We start from the raw sequence: 27,261 nt of genomic DNA, 5'->3' as shown, positions 1-27,261 counted from the left end.
GAGGTCAGCAAGCGGGTTTCTTGCATCATGGCGGGCGGGGGGGCTTTGTGCGCCTGCGCGCCCCCGGCGTCCCTGTGGCCGTGGCAACGGCGGCGCAACTGGCTGGACGCCGGTCGGGCCTGGAGGAACCGCCATGATTCCCCCCGCCGACTCCCTCCTGCGCTACGAGACGCCGGTGCTGGTCAGCCGCAACACCGAGAAGCGCTCGCCTAAGGTAGGCGGGGGCCGGAGGGAAGGGGCCGGAGGACAGCGGGGCCGCCGCCGCCGTCGGGGACTGACCGCTCCGCCGCTCCGCAGGCGCGGCCGCTGAAGGGGACGCCGCAGCTGTCGGTGCCCGCGGGGCCTGTCTCGCCACCCAAGGGCAAAGCGCCGCCGCCCTCGGTGGACCCCAGCAAGCAGGCCGAGGAGATCCTCAATGCCATCCTTCCGCCGCGGTGAGGCATGCGGGGGACGGGGGGGGGGGACTCGGGGGCCCCCGAGGTGGACGGGCTGATAACCTGCGCTCCCCCCGCAGAGAATGGACGGAGGAGAACCAGCTCTGGGTGCAGCAGGTCTCCAGTACGCCCAGCACGCGCATGGACGTGGTGCATCTGCAGGAGCAGCTGGATCTGAAGCTGCAGCAGCGCCAGGCGCGAGAGACCGGCATCTGCCCGGTGCGCCGCGAGCTCTACTCCCAGTGCTTCGGTGAGCGATGGGGGGGGGAGACGGGGCACTGGGTGGGAGGGGCTGCCAGCAAGGCTGACTTGTCACTTTTTGCCCCGCAGACGAGCTAATCCGGCAGGTGACCATCAACTGCGCCGAGCGCGGGCTGCTGCTGCTGCGCGTGCGGGACGAGATCCGGATGACCATCGCAGCGTACCAGACCCTCTACGAGAGCAGCGTGGCCTTTGGCATGAGGAAGGCCTTGCAGGCCGAGCAGGGCAAATCCGACATGGAAAGAAAGGTAAGGTCAGCTAGGCGGCCTGGCCCAGGCAGAGGGAAGACGACTTCCCTCCAAGGCTGCCCTGGGTCTGAGGAAGCCGGAGCAAAGGGCAGCTTGGAAGTGGCAGGCAGCCATTCTTAAAGGTTCCCTGGCTGCTGTCTTCTCTGTCTCAAGATTGCAGAATTAGAGGATGAGAAACGGGACTTGGAGAGGCAGGTGAATGAGCAGAAGGCCAAGTGTGAAGCCATTGAAAAGCGGGAACTGGAAAGGCGACAGGTGGAAGAGAAGAAGCACACCGAGGAGGTCCAGTTCCTGAAACGGACTAATCAGCAGCTCAAGGTTAGGGAAGACACAAACTGAGCACTGGAATTTTAATAGGCTGCAACCTGTAGTCACATTACTCTGCCTTCCCTGCACAAAGTCCTTGACTAACCATAACTGAGCTCAGAATTACGGCGGTTAAGGTTACTGCCTGAGCAGACCTGATTTTGATGGGTTTTTGCATTGTAATTAAGTGAATCTGTTTTGTCATTTTTTGCCATGTGCTCATATCATTGTAGGATGCTGCAAAGGTGAGCCAAGTGCCCAAAATGTGTTCATGTGACAGGGTGCTGCTGCCATCACAACTTTCAAATCAAGTCATAAATTGCTTTTGATGAGTCGATTGTAACTTAAAACACTCACTAAGCAACTGGTTGTAAACTGAGAACTACCTGGACTTGTTTTGTGTCTTAGGCTGAGTTGGACCTGGGCAATTTACACTGCTGGCAGTGTTGAAGTCTCTAAAACAAAGCCCACTATGGATTCTGTTTTTCAAACTTAACAATTATGCTTTAATTTCTAAGCCAATCATACGCTGTTGCAGAATGATCCACTGCTAAAATATTTGATACAGTGTCTCTCCTTCGTGCCCAGTAGCAGCCGTGCCCAGTAGCAGCACCATCTCTCAGGGAAAAGTTTTCTATCTTTTGGCACAGGGCAGTAGTTATTCACTGATTAACTGCTTTGTCTGCATTTTAGGCACAGCTCGAAGGCATCATTGCACCGAAGAAATAAGATTTGTCCGCCCAATGCAAAAAGTGCCTTGAGGGGAAAAGGAGAACACGGCTGTAGAGAATTTTTCCTGAAAGTGTATCCAAACTGTTCCACCTCATCTGAATCAACATAAATCCAAATACTCTTCAAATGTCTCTTGCACATTTAAAAAGGATCTCAACTGGCTTGGGATTTCTTTTCAATTAATATTTACTGGAGGTAAATAATAGAGGTCATTTTTAAAAAATAAAAAAGGCAGTATTTTAGTTCTATGCGGGAGTCTGCCCAACCACAAAACAAAGGGCTTTACAAAATGCGATAAAATTAATCCTGACTTCTGCAATATGATGTAGTGGTTTAACTGGTGATCACACATCCTAATCAACTTCTCTTTTACCATCCATATAAGGCAAAAGTAGTAAGAAATCTTACTCTTTCTGCTATTTTTTTTATTGTTTTTGCATCAATTGTGTCTTTTGTAAGGATCCCAAATGGAAGCCAACAGTTTTCATGTTGTAAATGTTTACTATGTGGATTTATAAAGATAACAATTTCAAGATGTATCTTTATTTATTTATTTATTATGTTGTAAGCCTCTGGGCTTCAGTGTCAATTTTCCTCTTGTTCCTGTTTCTATTTTTGACATTATGAGTATCATAATATCGAACACCAACTTTCTTTGAGTGCTGCTGCCGCTCTGCTCTTCTCTTCTGCAAAGGCAAAACAATGGTTTTGGGAAAATCCAAGACAATGGACAATGTAATAGCTGTAACTTACTATCCCAAAAGGAAAAAAAAATCCCATATGTAAGCGCTACTACACTTCTATTTTTAAAATCCACACTACATGACAACTATGCCACATAAAATGAACAAGTTTCCCTTAGGCTGCACCTTATGAAAGCCACAGAGGACAACTGATTTACATCCTGCCTTGAGTTTCTATATAACTGAAGATGACCTATGTAATGCTCCCACCTCCTCCCCCCCCCCCACCCCAGAACAATTCCATGAGATGGTTTGGGCTAAGGAAAAGTGACCATAGCAAAGCCACTTAGCCAGACTTCACCGCTGACACCTACCTCCTTTGAATTTGGTTTCTTGCAGACGCTGGAACTCTGCTGTTCCTCTCCCTCTGAAACCTTCCTTTTCTTCCTTTCTCCTGGTTTTCCTAAAAGTAGCATGTCAAGAATAGTAAGTGACGAAGCTCTTTCTGAAGAGCCAAACATTGTGAGCAAGAAAGAGTTTTTCAGTAAAGGACAAAACTGTTTTGGAATGGGATGGCTGGGCTCCCCTCCCACATAAAATGACAGCTTCCTGACCTTTCTCTTATGCATACCTTAAATAGGTTCAACAAACAGAAGAAGCAAAGTAGATCACAACAACATGAGGAAAAGTGCTCTCCAGAATAGGTGTGGGCCTTTGTACCAAATGCTACACAGATGCAATTGGGAAGCGCTCCAAAGTGAACAAAGGCAATTACACTTTTTCACTGTCACTCCTTAACAACCAGTACTCAATGCACACTGTCAGTGATTCAGATGTTAGTCAAAATCCATGCAGATTAGTAACAGTTGATAGTTTTGAAAAGAACATTTGTGGACGACTGGACTATCTGCACTGCAACACAGAATTCTGTGGCTTAAGTACGTCATGTGGAATCAAGCCAATGCGGGCCCTTTATAAGAATAAAGCTATGAAATGTGCATAGGATGCAGACACTGCTGCAGGAGCCACCATACCTCTAGTCTTCTGAGTTTCAACAGCCACTGAATCCAACTCCAATTTTGCAAGTATTATTTCATTCAGCCCCTTAGGGATTCTAGGCAGGAAAGCAAACAAGCAGTTACTCTACCTAAATCTGACTCCCCATTCCTCTAGCAGTTATATAGCCTTAAATTTCATAGGATAGCTTAATTCTCTACCATAATCACAAGCTGAAAAAAAATACAATGTAGAATGCATATTTTACAAATGAGTATCTCACTGGCTGCTCAGTTAACCCTGACTTGATGGGATGTAAATAAGGAGGGGAGGCTGCTTTGCACCTAGAAGAAACCCTTTTTTAGGATTATAATGGGGGGGGGGGAATAATCTTTACTTGTCCTGGCTTTGGGAAGAAGAGAATTTTTACAAGGCAAGGATGGTGATGTCACTGTTTCTCATAAACTCCCACTTCCCAAGCTGCAGTCTCCCACTAACCCAACCACCTCTACATTTTCAGGTGCCTCCCTTCTGCAGAAACAGGCAGAATATAAGTAGTAGGTCTTTATCCCAATCATGCTTCATTAGATGTTGAACTGCTTAGCATTGGGAGGGGATGAGATGGGACCTTCACTGACACAAATCAAGGAAAGAAAAACATCCTAATCATAGGGGTTGCTTAATCTCTTTAGGTGACCACAAAGAGATTTACTGACTGCTATAACTGTTGGCAGGCTCTCCTATTATTGCTGGAAGTGATTGGGAATTCCTACATGTGGCAGAAGAAACTGAGAAATTTATTTTATGGCATATCCCTACAGCTGCAGCCCTCTGTGTGTCTTAAGTATATGTCCTAAAGCATGCTTCACACATCTAAGAAGTTCCAAGTAGAAAATGGCTGCCAAAGAGTAAGCTTAAGTGGGCAAGCCTGATTTTTTGGAAAAGGGTGGATAGGGAAAATATGGGTTATGCAAACAGACTGACTGTGCAGGAACAACTATGAGGAGGAGAGAGCAATGCCCAGATTATTCTCTCCCTTCCTCCATAGTACCCTCTTGATTTTTGTGCCCTATTATTCCACTTGCCCCATACTATTTCTACCAGCACTATTCCATTTCAGTCCCTGCACAGATTAAAAAAGCTCCTTTTGTTTCATTCAGGGGACCAGAGAACCCCAAATTCAGGAGGCCAGAGAACTCCAAACGCCACCTGAAGACCACAAAGTTCCAGGCACAAAACATATTGTGCCTGGAACTTTTGTTTTAAATATGAATTGGGTGTTGCAACCGGTGCTGGAAAAAAAGGAAGTTGGGGATCGGTCAGTCTTGAGTTACAATGGCAAGTGGGTGTTTTTAGGCCCTTCTTTCTAACGAATCAGATGAACCAAGGAAGCTCGGATGCCCTACCTTATTGCCGAGAATCTCCTGGCCTTTGCCTTCTCCAAGAATCTCTTGTACTTGGCAATCTTCTCCTCCAGGGACCTAAGTACCACCTTTGGATCTTCTTTAGGGTTAGCCTCACAAATTGACCTCCCATGTGGGGAACTCTGCTCCTCCTCCTCCTGCTCTTCTTCCTCTGTACCACTGTCTGTTTCACTGATACCCAGTATATTCACAGGAGCCAGATCCTCTTCCAAGAACTGAGAGGTCACTGTGATCTTCTTATAGTTTTGTGGCACTTGGGGCAAAGGCCATTTTGGTGTCACACTGGAGCACTCATTAGTCCCAGCCTGTCCTTCACATTGTTCTTTCATCCCTGGCTTCTCGCTGTGACTCAGGCCTATAGTCACATCTGAGGCAGCTTCTGTGGGCTGAGAGATTAAGCAATGGAGGTTTGTCTGTAAGCAAGGTTACTTGTCCATCCCCATCTTTCACTTTGCCACTGGATTGCTCAATTCCAAACAATCGTGGTACCATTTTCTACTTGTAAAGGCCTTCTATAAGACTGGACAGGATCCCAAACTGGCCTGTGCCTGTCAGAACCCAGATTCATGAGAAAGGATAATCAAGCGCCCCCTTTATGCATATGCACCACCACTGACTAACCATCCAATCCTCCCATCTCCCTGAAAAGAAGATAAGGATTCCAGACATAAAAGATGGCTCTGTTTCCTTTTTTTCTCTCTGACAACAGAACATGTAAGAAGGAGGAAGATAATTACAGGTAGTCCTCTACTTATGACCACAACTGAGCTCAACATTTCCATTGCTAAACAAGACAGTTAAGTGAGTTTTGACCCATTTTAAGACCTTTCTTGTCAACATTGTTAAGGGAATCATTGCAGTTGTTAAGTTAGTCACTCCAATGTTAAGTAAATCTGGCTTCCCCACTGATTTTACTTCTTAGATCACAAGGAAGACAAACCATTATAAGGGAAGGAACGTTTCTATTATTTCAAGTTTTTGCTTGAAAGCCAGCTCATTATCAGTTCTGCTTAAATACTGCTTGATCGTTAACTACTGCCCTTTCATTTGCTTTCATTCCCCTTTTTTCTCTTTGAAAAGAAACACTCGAGCTATTCTGGCAGCCCTTACCTGAGAATCATGTTCCACATTTGGAGGCTTCACAAAGAATGGGATGCGGCCTCTCTGCCAGTCATTCAGCACCATCCGACTGACCGTGTGCAGATCAGGCTCTCCTCCCTGAAAAGGCAGAAGGGCCAGCAGTCACAACTGAAGAAGGTTAGAGAGGAGATCAAAGAGAACAGCCTGAGGATGAAGGGGCCTGACATCATGATTTCAGGCAGGATGTGGGGGGGGGGGGGGGGGAGAGGAGGCACTTGTGGGTTAGACTCATGTTGTACCTCCTCAAAATGTTTCACTGTGTACTCCAGTGGCCTGATTCATTCAATATGCAAAGACAAAGAGACACTCTCCAAATTACCATGAACCCCATTTCAGCCCCCTAGAGAATGCCATGAGCAACCACAGTAAGTCATCATCTCTTTGTTCCATAATAATCTTTTCCCTTATCCCTACTGGCTGCTCCCCGCAGGATCCTCAGGAGCAGATTCTCCTTCAGAAAACATCTCTTTTGCTGACGCAACGTCTGTACTAAGGGCTCCAAATTCCGTTTTCTATTCAGCACCCACAAAACCAAATTCACCTTTAATAACTTCCCAGTCTGGAATGCTAACTTCTTCAGAAAATCCTCTGCATTTTCCCAGGACTCTATTTTGTACGTCTTCCTGATATATTCCGGCTTGGCTCTGTCCAGCACTGTAGCAATGTGGTCTTCTGGACTCTTGATTTTTTCTACCTGAACCTGGAAATTACAGAAGAGTCAAACTCCCAGCTTTTACTGAAGACACAGATTTCCACACATACATTTCCAATGACTACTAAAATACAGTTGGGACTTTAGAGGTCTTCTAGCCCAATCCCTATACCATTCCAGACAAATCATTGTTCAATCTTTTCTTGTAAACTTCCAGCAATGGACCATCCACAAAGGTAGCCCATTGCACTGATTAATTTTTCTCACTGTGAGGAAATTTCTCCATAGTTCTAGGTTGGATCTCTTTAATGAGCTTCCATCCATTTGTTTGTTTCCTGCTCAGGTGCTTTGGAAAATAAGTCAATCCCCTCATCTGTAGCAGTCCCTTGTATACTGGAAGGCTCCTAACATGTCACCCCTAGTCCTTCTCTTCGTTAGGCTGGACGTATCCAGTAGCTGGAACCGTTCCTCATACGCTTTAGCCTCCAGTCCCCTAATCATCTTTGTTGCTCTTCTCTGTACTTTTTCTAGAGTCTCAACATCTTTTTGTGACTAAAACTGGGTGCTGTGTAATATAAAGCTCTATTAGCCCTTCATGTGATCTAGATACTATCCCTCTGTTGATGCAGCCTAGGACGGCATTGGCCTTGACAGTTGCAGCACACTGCTAGCTCATTGTGAAATGGTGGTCTACTAGGTCACCAAGATTCCTCTCAGTGTTAATACTGTTGAGCCAAGTGCCACTATTCTGTCTCTATGCATTTTTTTTCTTGTCCAAATGTTAAAAGAGGTTGATTTTCTCACCACTGAATTGCATTCTGTTGGATAGGACCCAGTGTTCAAATCTGTCAAGGTCCTTCTCGATCTTCTAAACTAGGGGTCTGGTTTAGAAGATCAAAGTGGTGGCCCATGGGCCGGAAGCATCACGTGCAGGTCACACCCACCCCGGCTCCGAAAGGCAAACAAAACTGCATTATTTGTCACGTGACATGATTGACAATGTGTTCTAAAGTGTTGACTATTCTTTCCAGCTTTTTGTTATCTGAAAATCTGATGAGTTTCCCTTCTATCCTCTCACCTAAATCATTCATGAAGATGTTAAAGAGTACTGGGCGTAAGACAGAACCCTGGGGCACCCCACTGCATGCTTCCCTACATGGTTCCATTGAGGACTAGATGTTGAGAGCAGTTTGCAGCCAGCAATAAATACATCCGGATAGTGCTGGTGTCTATTCCACATTTTTCTATCTTACTAAGAAGTAGGCTGTGGTCTACTTTGTCAAATACCTTACTGAAATTTTAAGTAAACCAATCTATTGTAATTATTTAAGCACCTATATTTTGGCAACATTTCAATAATAAATAACACTGGCAAATCAGACTAAGATAGAAAAAATATCTCCCTTGACACTTACAACTCCTTTCAGTACAATATCTGTTTCTGTGTCTCCTGAGGGGTACACCACACCTGGGCAATCAATAAGGAAGATACGACGCATTAAAGTGATGTACTGCCATACCTGCAGGGGGAAAAGGCCAGTTTGTCTTTTATTTCAGAAGGAACAAAACACATGGCAGTAGCTCTTGATACTATTCAAGAATCTAAACATGTGAGTAGCCCTTTAATGTCATTACCTCACCTGCTATTATTTTGGAAATGCTCTTTAGCAAGCATGCTAGAGTGCAGGGCAATACAATAAATCTGTGGGGAGTATATTCCTAGTGTTGGGTAGGCTATATATATATGTATACATATACATATACATATACATATACATATACATATACATATACATATACATATACATCATATACATATACATATACATATACATATACATATACATATACATATACATATACATATACATATACATATATATATATATATATATATATATATATATATATATATATATATAAATGGTCGTTGTTGCTTTAAATGAGTGGATGTACTTATCAGGTGTAATTAACTTTACTATAAGAAGGAGTCAAGAGAGCTCTCTCTCTCTCTCTCTGCTAGTCCTATGCTTGATAACTTGATGACTGGAATGTGAACTGCGACTGTAAGCTATTTTTTGTTCTTTGAATTGTGTTTGGACTAATTTCTACTATCTATTATCACTGCTTGTGAAGTAGTAAAGCTTTATCAGTAGTAAAGCTACTTGTTTTTACTAGCAGTGTCTGAAACTCTATTTGTGTGTTTCTACTAGCAACATTCTTTCTCTCTAGCTGTTCATTCCGCTGCACTACTTTCTGTCTTCCAACGGAGATACCCCTAACAAAATCCAAACCTGTTTTTCTTGTCTTTAAAGATAGCTTTTCTAGTGTTCACACATCAGCAAAAACTCAAAACCACATTTACGTGGCAAGGTATTTTTTTTTTATAATGACATTTAAGTGACATTCTGTAGCTGGCTAATCATCTAGGCATAGACACAAAGTTTCTCATTCTATTGCTAGTTCCAACATGGCCATTTTGAGATCTTTTGGCCAAGTTTTGTTCAGCATTGGCCTCCAGGGGATCGTGACAAGTAATCAAGTATTTGTCATATCTGCAAAATTAAAACCTTAAGTACAGAGGACTATGAACTATACATGAGGCACTTTCACCCCAGCCCTGCAATTCTGCAATCCTAGAAATGAGAACATCCTTCACACTGGCACAGAAGACCTTGCCTTCAGGCAGAAGAAGTCCTGTCAATCACAATGGCTATATTTTAATCCTGAATCTGTCGGGAAGCTTGCCTTGGTTTCACCAGCAATGGGAGCCACACTGCAGACTTTCTTGGAGCGGAGAGTGTTGATTACAGAGCTCTTCCCCACATTAGGGTATCCAATGAAGCCCACGCTGATCTGTTTCTTATCTACATGCAGCTGTTAGGGACAAGACACAGAATAACAAACATCCCAAGAATCAGAGAAAGTATCTTTGGACCAGCAATTGGCCTTTTGGAGAGCCAAGTGTAAGATAGTTGATTGACTAAAAGAGTCACCCAAACTGGCAAACTCTCTTTTTCATCTACAGCTTGTTGGTTTAAGCTTTTAAACATAGCTTATAAAATGGGCATTCGTCAGTAGACACTTTAAGCAACCAGGTTTTGTGGAGGACTGGAAAAAGCTTCAACTGATGGGGCAACTTAATCAGACAGGGAACTTACTTCTTTGTTTGGAAAGGGTTAACCATATCTGCTTTTCCCTGAAAAGCTCTGGAGACTGCAAGAGGCCATTCCATACATAACCTTGCAATCCCCTGGCCATTCAAGTGATCTCCTCTACAAGTCCATGCCAATGTGATAATGTCCCATGGAGGACATAAATAGCTCATTAGGATGCAAGCATCCAGTTTTGATCTTTCTTTCCCCATCTGGGTGATGCTGATCCCCCTCCAGACTACGCCACTTCTTGGCCAGTCAGAACTCTTTTGGAAGACAATTCCTTGAAAATGAAAGTTCAGGTGACCTTATATCATCATGCCATTCTGAACCCTCCCTCAAGTAACATTTGACTGTCTACAACAGGGGTGTGAAACTGCCGGTCCACAGGCCAGATGCATCATGTGTAGGCCACGCCAACCCCATCTCCATGAAGGGAAAAAACGTCGTGAAACATCACGTGCCAGCGTGATGCCACAAGTTTTGACACCCGTGGTCTACAGAATAGCATGATCTCTGGGAGAACAAATCTTTCAGACATCCAGCAGCTGACTCCACCTCAGGACTGATCCTTCTTGCTAATTATGACAAATCACCACTCCTATCTGTGTCCCATCAAACAAGCAACAGAATCTCTAAGAATAGCTGCTTCTTTTTTAGTTGAAGCTTCAAGGAACCTCTGGACTAATTAATTCTCTTGGAATTTTGTACTTACATCTTTCGCCCCCACCCCCATCGCACCTCCAATGTTCCAAATTAGTTCCTGCATCTTAGAAAGGTGCTTTGGGGAAGAGGCGGTCAACCTATTCTCCATTCTGAGATGCCAGGATTAATTAGAAAATAGGTTGACTTTTCTGTGACAGCCCCTCAAGCGTTGGAAGACAGCTATCGTGTCACCATATTTCTTTGCTAGACTCAACATATTCAGTTCCTACAACTGTACATTGTACAATTTAGCTTCCCTAATTATCTTTGTTGCTCTTGTCTGCATAATTTCTAGGGCCTCAGCAACTTTTTATCTATCGTGGTGATCAGAACTGGGCCCAATATTCCAAGTATGCTCTTACTAGTGTAGGCCTTTTTTACAGCTGCAGCACACTGCTGGCTCATACTGAAGTGGTGGGCCACTTAACACAGCATTCTTCAGTACATTCAAGACAAGCATAAAGGTTTACTATACCTTTCCAAACTGCCGCAAGAGCTGAATGAAGGCGCCTTTTCCAAAAGGGTTTGTGAGGCTGGCATGAAAAGCCAAGGTCGGATACTCCTGAGACAGCACTGCCACCCAGCGCCTCTGGAAGAAAAAGCCCAGTCTCCATGCTCAGCAGCCCCTCTATCCCATGCAAGCCAACAGCTTAAGGGGGAAGTTGCCAGGTGACAGGTTCTGGACACACACACCCCTCCCAGACCGTTCCAGGATGCAGCAGGTAAAGCACACATCCTAGGAGCTGCAAAGAGTCATTTCTGACTTAAATATCTGCAAGCTCCATTCCTGACATTTCCCAAGCTCATGTGCAAAATGGTCTCATCTACACTGAAGACAAGCAACCAGCAGCTTCTTCTTGTGGCTCACCTCACTTCCCAATCAACCTACCGTCACCCACGTGGGCACAAGATCACATTTGTTCAAGACAAAGATGAGATGCTTCCAAGGCTTCTCCTTCTTTAGGTAGGCCTCCACGTGAGGGGAACGGGTCCCCATGGGATCTCTGGCATCCAACACTTGCACAATGACATCTGATGAATCTATCACCTGGCATTCCAGAAATAGTGCAAGAGATTTAGTGGACTGGGGAAGCATCCAGGAGGATTTCCATGTTTTAACTCTTCATAACAATCAAGTTCAAGCATTTCAAACTATGCAGATAAGGAGTTCTGTCGAGAATGAGTTGAGAAAACTAGAATTGAACACATCAAACTCTAGGCCTACTTCAACTTGAAAGAAACTCAGGGCTTTTGATCTACAGGTTAGGGAATCCTCTCTCAGCCCAATCCCACCTCACAGAGAAAGGTAGGAGGAAGAACATGTATTAGGTATGCTTGCCACCTTCAGTTATTTATACAAATAATAAAGGAATGATAAAGACAAGCAAGCTATCTCAGGATACCTTGGCAGAAACAGTTTTCCCATGCCTTAGTCAAAAATGTTTGTGAGAACACAATTGCAGCCACATTCACCCCCACTTTCATGTACCTTGTAAAGTTCTCCCCAGATCCGCTTAGACTGTCCTTTTTTGTAGATTTCTTCTTGCACCTCCACCCTGAGAAAGGGAACCAGAAGACTCAGTAGCACAAAAGCACAACCATGCTATATGTCAGCAGATGACTAGATGGCAGATTCCTTTTCCCCTGGGAGAAGGAATAGCACCCAACATATTGTCCCTTCTCACAGAATACTCTTCCATCAGCTGAACCATCCATGCAGGTGCTGCTGTGGTGGCTCCTCTCTCATGCCCTATGTATCTTTTTCATGAATAAAATAGGATTCATTTATTCAAAAGTTTTATTGATTTTAATGCCAAGCAGGAGACACATCGCAGCTGCCCCTTTTGTTAGTTCTATGTTAAAACCATTTAATTGTAATTAAGTAAAACAAGCATTTGCAGACTATAGCAAAGCTCACTAGCACATAAAATAATACTGCCCCTGAAGGGCAGAGAATATACAAGTCCCATGGTCAGAATGGGAAGAATTCAAGTTGAGTGGAAGCAGAATTATCACCCAAAAGTAGTAGCATCCACCCAGAACAGAAAAGCTGGAAACAGCCAAAGAAGTCACAGTTCTCAATGAGATGCCTTTAATGCAGGACCAAAAAATCATCCAGGTGCTCCCAATCATGTAACTGGAACTATTAGTGATTAGGGATAGAGGTGGACACAACCTAGACAGTATCATGAGCCTGATCATGATGTATTGTGACTTTTTTGCCTTTGCAAACCCGGGGTGGGCGTGGCCTGCAGGTGACGTATCCTGCCTGCAGGCTGACAGATTGACAGGCCTGCTATAAGGGTACCTACCAACCCTCCAACTAAAAAGAAAAAATGCACCACCCTCCACACAACTCTACACCAAACCATATTTCTAGGTGTCAGTTCCAATAGTATACCTCACTCCAGTTTCCTCTATCACTAGATCCCGGTCTTTGTCTTGGCTGTAGTTGCTGGCCTCAGCTATGGCATTTTCCACCAGAGACTGCATATCACTTGCCAGGAGATTTGGTCGTTTCCGCTGAGATTTTGGACCAAAGGTTGTTCCAAAGGTTTCTGTATCAAGAATGTGGACTTTGGAATTCTAAAAGAAGAAAAAGATCCCATCTACATCCTCCTGGCTCAGAACAGGTTGCTCCAGCTCACCTGTGCCCCACAAAGAATTTCCCCCATCTGAACTTTCCCCAGATATCAGCTACAGGGCCACAGCGACACCACTCCTGGCCAAAGCGGGCTATGCTAGCCAGAGTATAAACTTTGTAGCTTGGCATCCCTTCCTTCCTCTGTGATTGAAGTTACAAGAATGTATCACTGTTCTTTGCTGACTGCTTTGTTTCAGCCACAGAGGTTTCATTCTGTCAAAATTCAGAACTGTCCAGGATAACCTTCCTCAGAGTTTGATTTCTGTTTTGGAAATCCAGCTCCTTCTTTGGAACCAACTCTTCTCTAGCTAATAAGAACTGCTAAGTGAGTAATATGTATTTGAACTTTAGAGGACCCTAGTCAGTATTTATCGGTTTTTTTTAAAATATTTTTTTTAATTTTTTTTGTTACATAGACAACACATACCCACAACAATTTAAAAAAAACATCATCACATATAGCATGTTGTTTGGTTACAAGTGTTTTAACATTTATCATTCTTATACATTTATTATTTCATTTAATAGGTTATAATATACAGTTTGGGTTGCTTTGTTTACCATCCCTTCCTCCTGTTATAACACCACCTTATTTTCCCTTTCTTTTCTCCCTTCTCTACTTTCTTCCTTCCTGCTCTCCTTTCCCTTCCTTCTTCCTGTACCTTTCTCCTACTCCTGCTCTTCCTCATTCCCTTCCTACCCTCTCTCCTCCTCTTTCTCTCCTTTCCATCCTCCTCTCCTTACCTCTTTCTTTTCACCCTCTCTCCCTTCTCTACTTTCTTCCTTCCTCCTCTCCTTCCCCTTCCTTCTTCCCTTACCTCTCCTTTACTCCTACTCTTTCCCTTCCTACCTTCTCTCCCTTTTCTCTCCCTTCCATCTTCCTTTCCCTTTCCTTTCTCCCTCCCTCCCTTCTCTACTTTCCTCCTTCCTCCTCTCCTTCCCCTTCCTTCTTCCCATACCTTTCTCCTACTCCTGCTCTATCGTTTTTATTTTATTAGATATACAATATGGGAACTACTGGAAAAAAGCTGTTCAGAGGAAAGTCAAGCTACACAGGAAAATAAGAAACATGGCTCTTAAACCAGACCAAAAAACCATTTTTGGACTTGAGATCAAGGCATTGGGATCTGGCAAACTGACAGGTAGACCTCACCAGTAGCTTGAAAGCAGTTGGCACCACCATCCCACCAGGGACTTTCAGCCCCTGAACAGCATCATTTTGTATAGGCAAGTCTTTTCCCAATAAAGGCAATTTGGGACCAGAATTTTGCTGGATACCTTCTGACAGAGAAAAAGAAGTGGAACGATCATGCCACATTGCATATATTTTGAGTATATCCCATTTCACTCTTCCTCTCCTCTTTATAGTTAGGAAAGTGAGAACTTTAGCCCATGAAAGACCTAATGCAAACTTGGCAGGCAGAAGAGATCCTACAGAAGAGGCTTTCCTATTGCAGTCTTACATTTTGTAATTGGCAGAGGGCGTCTCATTCTGTGAGGCGGGAACGAGGAAAGGGAGAAAGAGAATGCAACTAGAGTCTCCCCCAGAGTCCGAACCTCCACCCACACACTGTGGTAATACAATAGGTCAACAGGAGAAGCATACTACTCACATGAGGTTTAATCCGGTCATGGAGCAGAGAGAGGGGCAACTTGCTTTGTTTCATGACCACTCGATAAGGATCCTTCATCACCGTCTTCATCTCCTCCTGGAATCTCTGGAGACAGGACTGTTTGATCACACGTGTGTTTCCTACGTAAAGAGGATGTTCCAATTGTTGGTCCCTGATGTAGCTTGGATTGACAAGATGCAGGGAGCAAAACATCACTTGTATCAGCAGCCCTCTCAGTCTGTCTGATTCAGCTTTGGGGTTAATCAAACCCATGCACAGAACCCGCCCACCCCCAAATGTCCCAATCAAAGCAAGCTTACCAAACCATTTAATGTTAGGCTCCACGCGGGCTACGGTGCCTGGCGCCACTGTGGACTGAAACTCGAGTGGTCGGACCACTTTCCCACGATTGTTCCTGTATAAAGAAGAGCAACATGGGAGCCCTTATAGTAATTGGCTTGCTTACAATATACAGCTTAAAGCTGCAGCTCTGTGAGAGAGCCCCCTTCACATGAAAAAGGTCCTGGCCCCCCTCTGGGTAATGCTAATAGGATCAGCAAAGATATTATAGAACCAGATGGCCCAGCCCTCTAACTTGTATTCTCCATGTGCTAAGAAGATGGATGCCTTTAAAACTGTATGCATTTTCAGAATGGGTGGATTACAAAAAGATTAAATAAATTAAATCCCATCTCTTAAGAAAACAAGTTGGGCCATCTACCACCACTCCTCTTGTTTACAGGATAAGGCAAATAAATGCTCAAACAAAATTCAATAGCCTGGCATAACAGAGTAGACTGCCAGGTGAACAAGTGGAAGTAATAAGGGCTCCTTGGTCAGCAGTCAGGTGGAAGGGCAACAGGTTGCAGAGATGGAGGCCTCAGTTTTCCACAGTCTGAGCCAAGTGATGGAGCACAGCATCTGAGAAACACATTGCTAAAAGATTTCATAGTTGCAGTTGGTCCCCTTCCACAGGCAGAAATGCTTGGGAAAACACGCAAGGATGATTTCATTTAGCACCTGCTAATGCATGCTGAACACATGTGAGTGCACAACTGAGCACAAAATTGACTGGTTTCCATAAGGTCACAATATTGGGAAAATATTCAAATAGCTGAGGAAAAACAGAGGCTAACTGTACCTCAAACTCATACCTTGATCGCTCTACCACATGATAATATCAATATAAGATTTGCTAACTAACCCCATGTCCAGGAAGCCAAAGAATTACAGCTCATGAGGTACTAAATCAATAAGAGAGTGATTGTGGAAGCTCCCCCCCCCCACACACACACTTAAATATTTTTGATCTGCGATGGATAGTGCCTACAAAGGGAGAGCAGGTGGATTTCACTGTAGTTTCCCAGGGAGAGTGAGCACATTGCAAAAAAGGGGGGGGGGGGAGAGACAACAAGCAACACAACCCAGAACTGGATAGGAGAGAAAGGAAGAGAGTCACTGCCACTCCCTACAGTCAACCAGGGTGTATCTGTTAGGGTGGGGGCCATAAAGGTTTAGTCTAACAAAATTCTGTCAAATGGTGTGAGCAAATAAGACACTAGACTTTGGCTGGATTGTTGTTCTTGGGTTGGGCCTGACATGGTCAGGAGGTTGGAAAATGAGCACTTTTGATGCGGCTCGGAATCCTGAGCAAAGAAGTCTTCAGCAACTGCGAAGAAAAAAAGCCTGGATGGAAATGGCCTGTGAAACTGCTTTTCAAGTTTTCAGGGAGAATGGATAGCTGTTCCTTTCAAGATCTTCCCAGAAACTGATATGACCATGTCCAGAGCTAGTTCATGATTTATCTACTTCAGGTTGGTGAACTAGATAAAGCTACAGAGGAACATTTCTCAGCAAAGAAACAGAATAAAAATAATACAAACAAATCAATGAAGAAAAGTTTAGAAGAGCCATTAGAATGATCTGGGTGGAATTCTGAAGTTACCTACATATCCTCAAGAACTGTCTCCTCCCAATGGGATTGGTTTCCCCACTCCCTCCGCAGAAAGGGAATGCTGCAGATCCTATTGGCCAAGACATTCCAGCGGTTGGGGTCCAGAAGAGCCTTTTCGGCCTGGCTCCTGCCCTTTGGAAACATCATGTCCCTCATTTCACACTGATCTGCACCGACCCTCTCAGCCTTCCAAAAGGGCCTGAACACCTGGCATTGCTGGTTCCCCTGGGGCCCTGAGAGGGAATTCCATGCTGAAAGGGGTTAATGGACTCGGAAGGAGGTCCCACCCGCCTTCCATTATAGTCTGGTTGTATTCTGATTTAATTTCTGCTAATTTTAATAGTTAATGTGTTAATGTTTCTATCTTTGCTTTTATGTTGTAAGCCACCCAGAGTCACCTGCCAGTGAAATGGGTGGCATATAAATTTAGCAAATATTCCTCAGTACAGGTAGTGCTCAACTCACGGCCACAATAAGATCTGGAATTTTGATCCCTAAGCAAATCAGTCATAAAGGAAGATATCATTTAGTGACTGCAATCCTGGCACTCCAAGCTGCCAGGGTTGTTAAAGGGAAAGAGTATGGGTATGGAGCATGGGGGTGCTTCAGGAACTTGTGGAAGAAGGAGAGGGAAAAGGGGGGGGGTGTCTCCCTGACAGGATCTAGGTTGTAATTGCCTTATTTTGCATGGATCTCTAACGATTGGCTTTGCCTGCTGGCTCCACTCCCCCTCCATAGCCCAAGTGGTAGGATTCATACAACACGTGAAGCTGGAGAGGATGGATAGATGGATGGACGGATGGATGATAGATATAAAAAGACAGAGACAGACAGACAGAAAGAGACAGAGAGAGGGGGAGTGAAAGAGAGAGGGAGAGAAAAGAGGGAGGGAGGGAGCAGGAGAGAAATAGAGAGGGGGAAAGAGACAGAGGGGGGAGGCAAAGAGAGAGGGAGGGAGAAACAAAGGCAGAGAGAGAGAGGGAGAAAAAAAGAGGGGAAGAGAGACGAGGAAGTCTGTTGTTTTTCAATCTTGGCAACTCAAGGTGTGGACTTAAAACTCCCAAAATTCCCCCAGCTTCCCAGGGCATTCTGGGAGTTGAAGTCCACAAGTCTTAAAGGGGCCAAGTTTGAAGAGCTCTGGCGTGGAGTCTGTTCCACCAGAAGAGGAGAGCTAAGCCGGGGAGGATCCAGCTTGCGAGGGTCGTCGGGGGCCGAGATGAACCGAGAAAAGCACCCCCGCCAGTCCCTCTCGGCCCAAGGAGGCGGGCAGATGCCTCGCAGCACCGCCCAGGGACTCCGGACCTTCCACTCACCGGTGCTCCCGCTGTCGGTACATATTGAGGCGGCGGATGGTGGCGCGGTCCCGCATGTTGTGGCCTCCGGCGCCGGCCGGGCGATCTGAGGGGACAAAGCGGAGGTTCAGCGCCCGCCGCCCGGCAAACCCCCGCGCCCGCCTGCCTGCCCGCCGCTCCGCTTACCCGGGTTGGTGCTGGCGCGCGACGGGTTGAGGCTGGCGCGGTGGCCCTGGAAGCGCGGCTTCCCCATGGCGGCGGCGGCGACGTCTGAGGAGGCCGAGGGAGGCTGGAAAGGAGGGTTGCTGGCGACGACTTCCGGCAGAGCCCAGATGCTCTTCCGGCTGTCGCGAGCGACGCTCCGCCCGGCCGCATGACGTCACGGACGACGTCAGGCGGTTGGGAAGCAGAGGCTGCAGATCAAAAAGTTGAAAAACTTTTCCCACCAGATTAGAATGGAATGGAACAGATAAACTCAGATTAGATATTAAAATTTTAGATACATCTTTTATCAAAAAAAATCATGATAACTATTAAATCTCTATAATATATTATAATATAATATTATAATACAAATTAGCACATCTTTTTCTTCAGTGTGCTGAAATATTTTATAGGTAGTAAAAACAAATGAGTTGTATTTGCACATTAGTCAAATCTTTAAAATGAGTATCATTTTTTTCTCTTTACATATTTTTGAATCTACACCTAAAACAGTCCATGCTCAAATAAGTGAAATGTCCATAACCAACCAAATCTTTGGGAATTCTCCTATGTTTTAAATGTCAGGTTTATTCCAAGAGACAAAAAGTAGTAGTTGATTCTCATTCAAGTGGCCCTGATAAACCTCCAAGTGGCCTCAATGACTTTAAGAGCTAACAACTGACCTTCAGAGTGGTGCTAATGCCAAGATGACTGCAAGGAATATAAACCCTTCCATTCACCACCATTCAATCAGAACTGAAGACAAATCTATTTTCCTTGTGCTCTCTTAAAATTATAGCCCCTGGTTCCCTATGTTAAAAGAGAAAAAGATTATCATATATTATGATATATGATATCATAAAATCATAAAAGGTTTTATATTATAAAATATTATCTTATATTATCAAATACTCATATCAAATGATCTAAGCCCCAGAGCTCACTGTAACAGTATTGCCAAAAAGGCATTAAGAGTTGTTAATTTAATCTTGTGAAGTTTTTATCTGGTAATATTGTAGCGCAAACTAGAGCATATAAAACCTTTGCTAGACCAAATCTCGAATACAGCTTGTCTGTCTGGAATCTGAACTGTATATCAGACATTAACACAACTGAGCGAGTCCAAAGGCATTTCACAAGAAGAGTCCTCCACTCCTCTGCTCGCAAACAGAATATCTTTTTTTATTTTTATAAAAGTTTTTATTTTTGGACAAAGACAAACAAGACATAAAACATAAAACCTTCTCAATTACATATAGCATGTCGTTTGGTTACATGGCTCTTCTGGTTTGCTCGTAGGGCGGTTTAAGCCCTCCGGAGCCTTCAGGGGAACTTCCAGAGGTTTCCCTGAAGGCTCCGGAGGACTCTGGTTTGCTTGTAGGGCAGTGATGGCGAACCTATGACACGCGTGTCAGTGCTGACACGCGTAGCCATTTCGGGTGACACGCACATGCTCCCCAAACTTGTTTCAGCGGCAGCTCTCAGCCTGGGCGGCAGCGTCACACAGGCTGTGGAAGGAGGAGGAGGAGGGAACCAACCAAAGAGAGGCTTTTACCGGGTCTGCGCCCCACAGCCAGGATCGTCCTTGCGCCTCAAGCCGCGTTTCTTCCTGCAAAGCCCTTCGGGCAACCCGAGAGTTCCGCTTGACGCCAGAAGGGCTTTGCAGGAAGAAACGCGGCTTGAGGCGCCAGGACGGTCCTGGCTGTGGGGCGCAGACTCGGTAAAAGCTCTCTTTGGTTCCCTCCTCCTCCCCCTCCTTCCACAGCGTGCGTGACGCTGCCGCCCAGGCTGAGAGCTGCCGCTGCCGCTGCTGCACAACTGAGGGAGGGAGAGGGAAAGCAGAGGTAGCCTCAAATTCCACCGTTGGGACAGGGGAAAGGGCTTGTCCCTCAAGAGTGGGGGGGGATAGAGGTGGGAAGAAGGGGCCCGGCCTGTCCCCAGCGCCCCCCACAGACGGATTACGGATCGAACGCTTCTCTCTCTGCAGCCTTTTTCTGCAAGTCCCAGCTACTCAGCGGGGCGTCATCATTTCCGGGGGGTTGCAGTTTTCCAGCTCAGATATCAGGATCCGCCGGGATTAAGTGGGAGAAAACGCCGCTGGCCGAGCGGAACAAACACATCCAAAGGTTAATCTTATTTTACGAAAACACAACTTCCAAAAGTCGATCGTGGCCTCTGTCAAGAAGCTCTTCCCCCACCCCCACCCATTCTGGGGTCTTGGTGTCCCTCGGCTAAGATCCACCCCGGAAAGCAGAACGGGGGCAGCCCTCCTGTAATTCTGGCTGGGTTAAAGAGCAGGGATGGAGGAGCCATATCACACCTTCATTCAAAGGGTGGGGAGGGGGAGGCCCGATAAAGTCCCTCCCTTGGGGTGTCTGAAGTCCCAGCTGAAGCAGCCGAAGGAAAAAGGATAAGCATCCGTCGCTGCCCAATGGCGCTTGGGGTAACCCCGCTGGGCAGAGCCAGTCGAGGCTCATCCTGCAAATGAGGGTTTCCTTTGGGGAGGGCCAGGTGGTTTCAAGCACCCCAAACAGCCACCCTCTCTCTCTCCGTCCCCCTTCCTTTGCTCCTGGGGCTGCAGAACTTTCCATGGGCTCAACAGTAATTGAGTAAAATTCTAAGCCACTGCAGTAGCTGCTTTTTGGTTTTATTTTTTTTAATATTTATCAGTCTCTCTTTTAGTTGAAGAGTTGAAGTCCACAAGGCTTAAAGCTGTCAGGTTTGAAGACCCCTGGGGTTTTTTTCCTAAAGGGTTAGGGGTGCAAGGGTCTTGTAACTTGACAGCTTTAAGACTTGCACGCTTCAATGGCAGAGTTTCTGAGCCAACATTTTGGTTGCTAAGCAGGACCGTTGGTAAGTGATACTGATAATAATATCAAGGGCAACATACGAAATCGACTGATGAACAAAGAAGTTACTAAGCAGCTATGTTAAATAATTTGTTTTTGGTTTATTAAATACAATTATATTGCAATTATATATTTTTGTAGTTTAAACTATAAATTGCGCAAAATTATGTTTTTGTCGAAGTGACACACAACGCGAGTTATGCTCGATTTTTTGCCGATTTTTGACACACCACGCCAAAAAGGTTGCCCATCACTGTTGTAGGGTCATTTTTCGTCCTCCGGAGCTTCATGGAAGCTTCCAGAAGGCCCCTGAATAAGGTGACCAGATTTTCAGATTGGTAAAGAGGGACACCTTTGACCGGGGGGGGGGGGGGTTGATAAAAAATTTTATACGGAGCAACAAAAATTTTCATACAACGCAAAAATAGTATTGTAATATTTTTTTTATTTCAACATAACTACAATTTACAAATATAAATTGTAACTGTTGCCAAACATCAAAATTTTGATCACATGACCATGAGGATGCTGCAACGGTCGCTAAATGTGAAAATGGTCGCTAAATGTGAAAAATGGTCATCAGTCACTTTTTTCAATGCCATTGTAACTTTGGTCACTATACTACCTTTCTGGCCACCGTTCTTAAGTGAATAACTGCAGCTGATAAGTTAGTAACATAAGTGAATCTGGTTTCCCCATTCGACTTTGTCAAAAGGTGATTATATGACCCCAGGACACTGAAACCATCATAAATACGAATCTGTTACCAAACATCAAAATTTTGATCGCGTGACCATGAGGATGCTGCAATGGTTGCTAAGTGTGAAAATGATCGCTAAGTGTGAAAAATGGTCATCAGTCACTTTTTTCAATGCCATTGTAACTTTGATCACTAAGCCCATTATACCACCTTTCTTGCCACAGTTCTTAAGTGAATAATTGCAGCTGGTATTTTGTATTTTGGATAGAATCTTTTTTTAAATAGCCTATGACAATTTAAAAAAGAATCCACACATAATAAATTGAAGTAAAACATTTCAAACTATTCTTTCTATGCACAATATATTTCAAAGTATTGTGCATAGAATTTTTAAACATGGTTTTACTTCAATTTATTTTGGATAGAATCTTTTTTTAAATAGTCTAAGACAATTTAAAAAAAGAATCCACACAGAATTTTAAAAAATCCTATGCACAATAAATAAAATATTATTTTAAAATACATTAAAAAAAGAAAAGAAAAAAAACCAGCTCACTTACCAGCAGGCACAAGTGAGCATTCCAAGTCAACCCAGAATGATGTAGATGTTAATACAAAGAACTGAGCAAATTGAAATGGTGAAATTAGTCAGGGAAATATTTTTCAAAGAAACTTTGCCACCATTTTTTCTACACGAGCAGACCTGCAACCTCCGTGCCCCTCCCCTCCGGAATATCCAGGAAGTAACACTCGTGACCTCTCTAGCCAAGTATTTCCTGCAGCTCTATGGTACTTGGTCATTTTTTTCTTATAAAATGAGGTAAAAGGGGCGCGGGGGGTCCGTTTTGTTGCTTTAACGTTTTAATATCTTCAATGAAAGTACTGAGACATAGAGAGAGAGGTTAGACAGGGTGTCTTTTGTCTTGCCCCGGTTAGGATTTCTTAAGCAAATCCACTGGGCTTTCAACATGAAGCCAGAAAATCGGGACTTTTTTAAAATGGCCCGTGACACAGGACAAATTGTTATGAAGCGTGATTGTCCCGCTGAAATTGGGACGTCTGGTCAACTTACCCCTAAAGGCTCTGGAGGGCTTAAACCGGCCCTATGAGCAAACTGGAAGTTTGTTCCTGAACTTTCAGTTTGCCCGTAGGACCGGGGTTTTTGCGCTCCAGAGGCTTCAGGGAAGCTCCTGAAGCCTCCGGAGGGCCTCCGGGGGGGCTGTTTTTGCCCTCCCCAGGCTCCTATAAAGCCTCTGGAGCCTGGGGAGGGCAAAAAAAGCATGCAAAAAATAGGGGAAGTGGCTGTGTCAGCTTCTGCCTTGCTGTTGCTTCAGCTGTCATGAAACGGGGAGGGAGGGCTGGTATTTGGGAGGGATTATTCGATGTGCTGGAGGAATGTTCTAGGATGTACAAGATGGTTGGATTGTGCATGCGTGAGTGCTTCCCACCTGGACCAACGGCCTCGACATTCCATCTTCGTGATGTCTTTTTGAAGTTATCTCACACCTGACATTTGAAGGACTTATGATTGGCCTGAGGCTATTATCCTAAGGGGTGAGGAATGGACTATTCTATATATCAATCGCTTTCGCGCCTAATTAAGTAGACTTTGCTTTGCAACTGCTCGCTAACCATTTGTAATTAGTAAAAGTACTTTTGATTTCCAACACATGGAATCTCTTAGTCTTTCTTTCCTAATTATTTAATGGAGTGATGCTGACAAGAAGCAAAGTCTGCTTAAAACCCTTTCCAGGAGATTTACGTCTACCGTGAAGGGAGGAATGTCTTCACCGATCAGGGAAGAAAAGGGGGCCGCTTGCGATGTGGATACCAGCGGAGCCGGGCCTCCCGAACTTTCGCTTCACGAGCCCGGGCCTCCCGACCTCTCACTTCATGAAGATTTGTTTCAACTACAAATATCCAGCCAGCCTGACCCTCCCCCCCCCACGATGGTCCACTTCGGTAGGACAAAGAGAGGAAGAGACAAGCTGGAATGCAGGGGTCACCCAAAGACAACCCCGACAACGAACGCTGGAGACGGGAGCCATGAGAAAACCCCAGAGGAGTGAATTACCTGATTATTGGGGTCAAAGGTATTTTGGGGAAAGGAGTGGGGAAGATGAAAAAGACTGGAGGGGCTGGCAGCGACAATACCCACGCGCGCCTTCACCCCCCCCCCCTCGACCTGCTTCACCCCCTGTGGCTAGAGGTTTTGCTGGACCGGGGGCCCCACCTCCCCGAAGGCACAGGATGGCAAAAATCCCTCCCCTGCCTGTGCGATACAATGGTGATTCTGCTAGCCTGGCCTCTTTTATTATGCAAGTTTTTAATTACATGGAAATTTATGGCCGTGATTTTGAGACATATGGCATGAGGGTCAGAATGGTTCTCCTATCCTTGGACGGCGAAGCAGCCACCTGGTCCACGGCTTTACATATGTCTGGCTCCCCCCTCTTGGGGGATTTCAACCGATTTATGGAGGCTTTCCGACAACGCTTTGATGACCCTTTGACTGAGAAGCGGAGCAAATTGAAATTTATAACCCTCGAGCAGGACGATAGACCTGTCGCCCAATACATCCAGGAATTTCAGTGTCTGTCCCAATATATGAGAGGATGGGGGGAGGACACCCTTCTGGACAAATTTGCTTCGGGCTTAGATGAAGATATTTATCAGCAATGTGTCAATCGCAACCTGCCCAGACGTTTGACCACTTGGTTTAAACACGCAGCTGACGCTGAACTCGACTTAACCAGGCTCCGTTGTGCTAAAGAGGAAAGAAAGAAGAGGAAGGAGAAAGCTTCTAAGAGCACCCCCCCTCCAGGCGGCAAATTGCAATTCAAACGACGGGGGGAGGGGCCCTCCTTCAGGGCTCTCCAGATCCATAACATGCTTCCGTTGCGGGAAGTTAGGGCACACCGCCCCCGACTGTCGTGCTAAATTACCCATCTCCGCCCAACCCCCACCCAAACGTGAGGAGAAGTCTAGCAGAGTCTCCGACAAGAAGAAGAAGGAAGCTGCCTTCGCTGTGGATTCCAGGCCCCCCCGTTTCACCCAGGCGTTGGAGGGAGACGCGAACGCCATCCCCTCTTCTTCTGAGGACTCCGATGACGACACATCGCCTCACTGGGTGAGTTCAAACAAAGGGCCCCTGCTAATCCCCATAGAGTTAAAAGTTCCACCTGAGGGGCAACCTATGACTGACACTCCTGAAGTGGCCGCTAGAGGGCAGGAGAGGATTGAAGGAGAGGAGAAAATTCCCAAAGAGTATTGGGACCTTAAGGAGGTTTTCAGCAAAAAGTCTTCCGACAAACTGCCTCCCCACAGGCCTACTGACTGTTCCATAGACATCTTACCCGGGGTTAAACTGCCAAAACCCCAAATTTACTCCATGTCACCCAGGGAGATGGAGGAAATGCGGTCTTTCATTGATAAAAATTTGAAACGTGGATTCATTGAACCGGCTCGCCCCAAAGTGGCTGCCCCTGTACTTTTTCGTGAAAAGAAAGATGGCTCTCTTCGATTATGTTGTAATTTAAAAAACCTGAACGCTATATCGACTCAGAATCTCTACCCACTCCCAGACATGTTGGCCCAGCTAGGGAAGGGCCGCATTTTTACTAAATTGGACCTCAGGGAAGCTTACTATAGGGTCCGCATAAAGGAGGGAGATGAATGGAAGACTGCCTTCAACTGCCCTCTTGGTTGCTTCCAGTTCCGGGTCATGCCTTTTGGCCTACAGGGGGCTCCTGCAGTTTTCATGCAACTAATCAATGAGATCTTGCACGACCACCTCTACAAAGGAGTTATCGTATATTTAGACGATATCCTTATCTATACTCGCACTTATGACCAACACGTCGCTCTTGTGCGCACTGTTTTGAAAAAACTCCAAGCCGCTGATCTTTATGCCAAATTGTCTAAGTGTGAGTTTCACCAAACTAAAATTGACTACCTGGGATATCGCATCTCACCAGACGGCATTGAAATGGACCCTGAGAAAGTGAGGGCGGTCCCTGAATGGGACGTCCAAAACTCGTAAACAGTTACAAAAAATTTTGGGTTTTGCTAATTTCTACCGTCAGTTCATTCCTTCTTTTGCTAAAATTGCTCTCCCTATAACTAATTTGCTCAAGTCGAAGGGGGAACCGAAACCTAAACCTAATAAGCCTCTGGACTGGAACATGGAATGCCAGGCGGCGTTCGAAAAACTTAAACGTCTGTTTGCCGCTGAGCCAGTGCTAAAGCATCCTGACCTAGACAAGCCTTTCGTCGTCCAGGCTGATGCCAGCGACGTCGCCGTGGGGGCCATTTTGCTGCAAGCCAACGACCAAGGTAACCTACAACCTTGCGCGTACACCTCCCGAAAGCTCACTGACACGGAGAGACGTTGGGCGGTTTGGGAGAAAGAGGCTTTTGTGGTCCGTTGGGCCCTAGCCATGTGGCGCCATTTCCTAGAGGGCGCTAAACAACCGTTTGAGGTGTGGACTGACCACAAGAATTTGGAAGCTTTGAGAACGCCACGACGTCTCTCCCCCAAACAAATGCGATGGGCCCAATATTTTAACCGTTTCAATTTCACACTTAAGTATATCCCGGGGGGAAAAAATTTCATGGCAGATGCCTTGTCCAGACTACCTCAATATAATTGCTCTAAACTGAGTATCGTCCAACCGCTCCTAGCGGCTCCAGTGATCACGTGCCAGCAGTCCCGAGCAAAAAAGGATGTGCCTCAAGATCTTCTTTCTGACCTCAAACAAGCGCTTCCTCACGACGACTGGTTCCTGAACCATCGGGACGAGTGCACTATGAGGGATGATCTGCCGTGGATTGGCGCCAAATTGTACATCCCCGCGTCCCTACGACTCGTGGTCCTTCGTCGCGCACATGATTCCAGATTGGCGGGTCATTTTGGCTTCGTCAAAACTTTGCATCTAGTCAAGAGACAATTCTGGTGGCCCTCTTTAAAAAAGGACATTGAACTTTATGTGGCCAGTTGCCCAGTTTGTGCCACCGCCAAAAGACCGCCGGGGAAACCACAAGGGCTGCTCCAGTCTGTCGCTCGGCTGGTTGCCCCTTGGAAGGAGATTTCTATGGACTTTATTGTTGAGCTTCCCGAAAACCAGGGGCATACGGTCATATGGGTGGTCACTGACTTGTTTTCCAAACAAGTTCATTTCGTGCCTTGCCACAAAATTCCTTCCGCTAAGGCATTGGCTAAACTTTTCATTTCCCACATTTACCGTTTGCATAGAGTGCCCAACCGTAT

General features: G+C 45.4%; 2 protein-coding genes across 2 annotated transcripts; one reads left to right on the top strand and one right to left on the bottom strand.

Moving 5' to 3' along the window:
- Positions 1-62: 62 nt before the first annotated feature.
- DNALI1 (dynein axonemal light intermediate chain 1) lies at positions 63-2,518 on the top strand. The gene is made up of 6 exons (XM_014067610.2): positions 63-214; positions 298-434; positions 515-684; positions 765-943; positions 1,097-1,261; positions 1,943-2,518. Exons 1-6 carry the CDS (start codon positions 134-136, stop codon positions 1,976-1,978), a joined length of 768 nt encoding a protein of 255 aa, XP_013923085.1. The 5' UTR covers positions 63-133; the 3' UTR covers positions 1,979-2,518.
- GNL2 (G protein nucleolar 2) lies at positions 2,519-18,556 on the bottom strand. Its single transcript, XM_014067608.2, has 16 exons — positions 18,426-18,556; positions 18,261-18,345; positions 15,314-15,408; positions 14,994-15,133; positions 13,138-13,322; positions 12,226-12,292; positions 11,626-11,784; positions 11,212-11,325; positions 9,625-9,753; positions 8,292-8,396; positions 6,766-6,924; positions 6,195-6,302; positions 5,067-5,470; positions 3,699-3,778; positions 3,039-3,127; positions 2,519-2,667 (listed from the first exon to the last, which is right to left on the bottom strand). Exons 1-16 carry the CDS (start codon positions 18,490-18,492, stop codon positions 2,539-2,541), a joined length of 2,115 nt encoding a protein of 704 aa, XP_013923083.2. The 5' UTR covers positions 18,493-18,556; the 3' UTR covers positions 2,519-2,538.
- Positions 18,557-27,261: the final 8,705 nt, after the last annotated feature.

The sequence above is a fragment of the Thamnophis sirtalis genome, unplaced genomic scaffold (genome assembly GCF_051295495.1).
Source record: "Thamnophis sirtalis isolate CommonGarterSnake01/CBP01778 unplaced genomic scaffold, rThaSir2_p1.2 scaffold_13, whole genome shotgun sequence".
In the NCBI taxonomy this organism is placed as follows: domain Eukaryota; kingdom Metazoa; phylum Chordata; class Lepidosauria; order Squamata; family Natricidae; genus Thamnophis; species Thamnophis sirtalis.
The sequence above is the reverse complement of the archived record's forward strand: the minus strand, read 5'-3'. Positions and strand labels throughout refer to the sequence as shown.

Excerpts from the sequence above, each read along its gene's own strand:
- DNALI1 (XM_014067610.2), top strand. The coding sequence starts at position 134 with ATGATTCCCCCCGCCGACTCCCTCCTGCGCTACGAGACGCCGGTGCTG. Across the intron at positions 215-297 it reads CCGAGAAGCGCTCGCCTAAG|GCGCGGCCGCTGAAGGGGAC; the intron begins GTAGGCGGGGGC and ends GCCGCTCCGCAG. Across the intron at positions 944-1,096 it reads AATCCGACATGGAAAGAAAG|ATTGCAGAATTAGAGGATGA; the intron begins GTAAGGTCAGCT and ends CTCTGTCTCAAG.
- GNL2 (XM_014067608.2), bottom strand. The coding sequence starts at position 18,492 with ATGGGGAAGCCGCGCTTCCAGGGCCACCGCGCCAGCCTCAACCCGTCG. Across the intron at positions 11,785-12,225 it reads TCTGGGGAGAACTTTACAAG|GTGATAGATTCATCAGATGT; the intron begins GTACATGAAAGT and ends CTGGAATGCCAG. Across the intron at positions 6,925-8,291 it reads ATATTGTACTGAAAGGAGTT|GTTCAGGTAGAAAAAATCAA; the intron begins GTAAGTGTCAAG and ends TGTAATTTCCAG.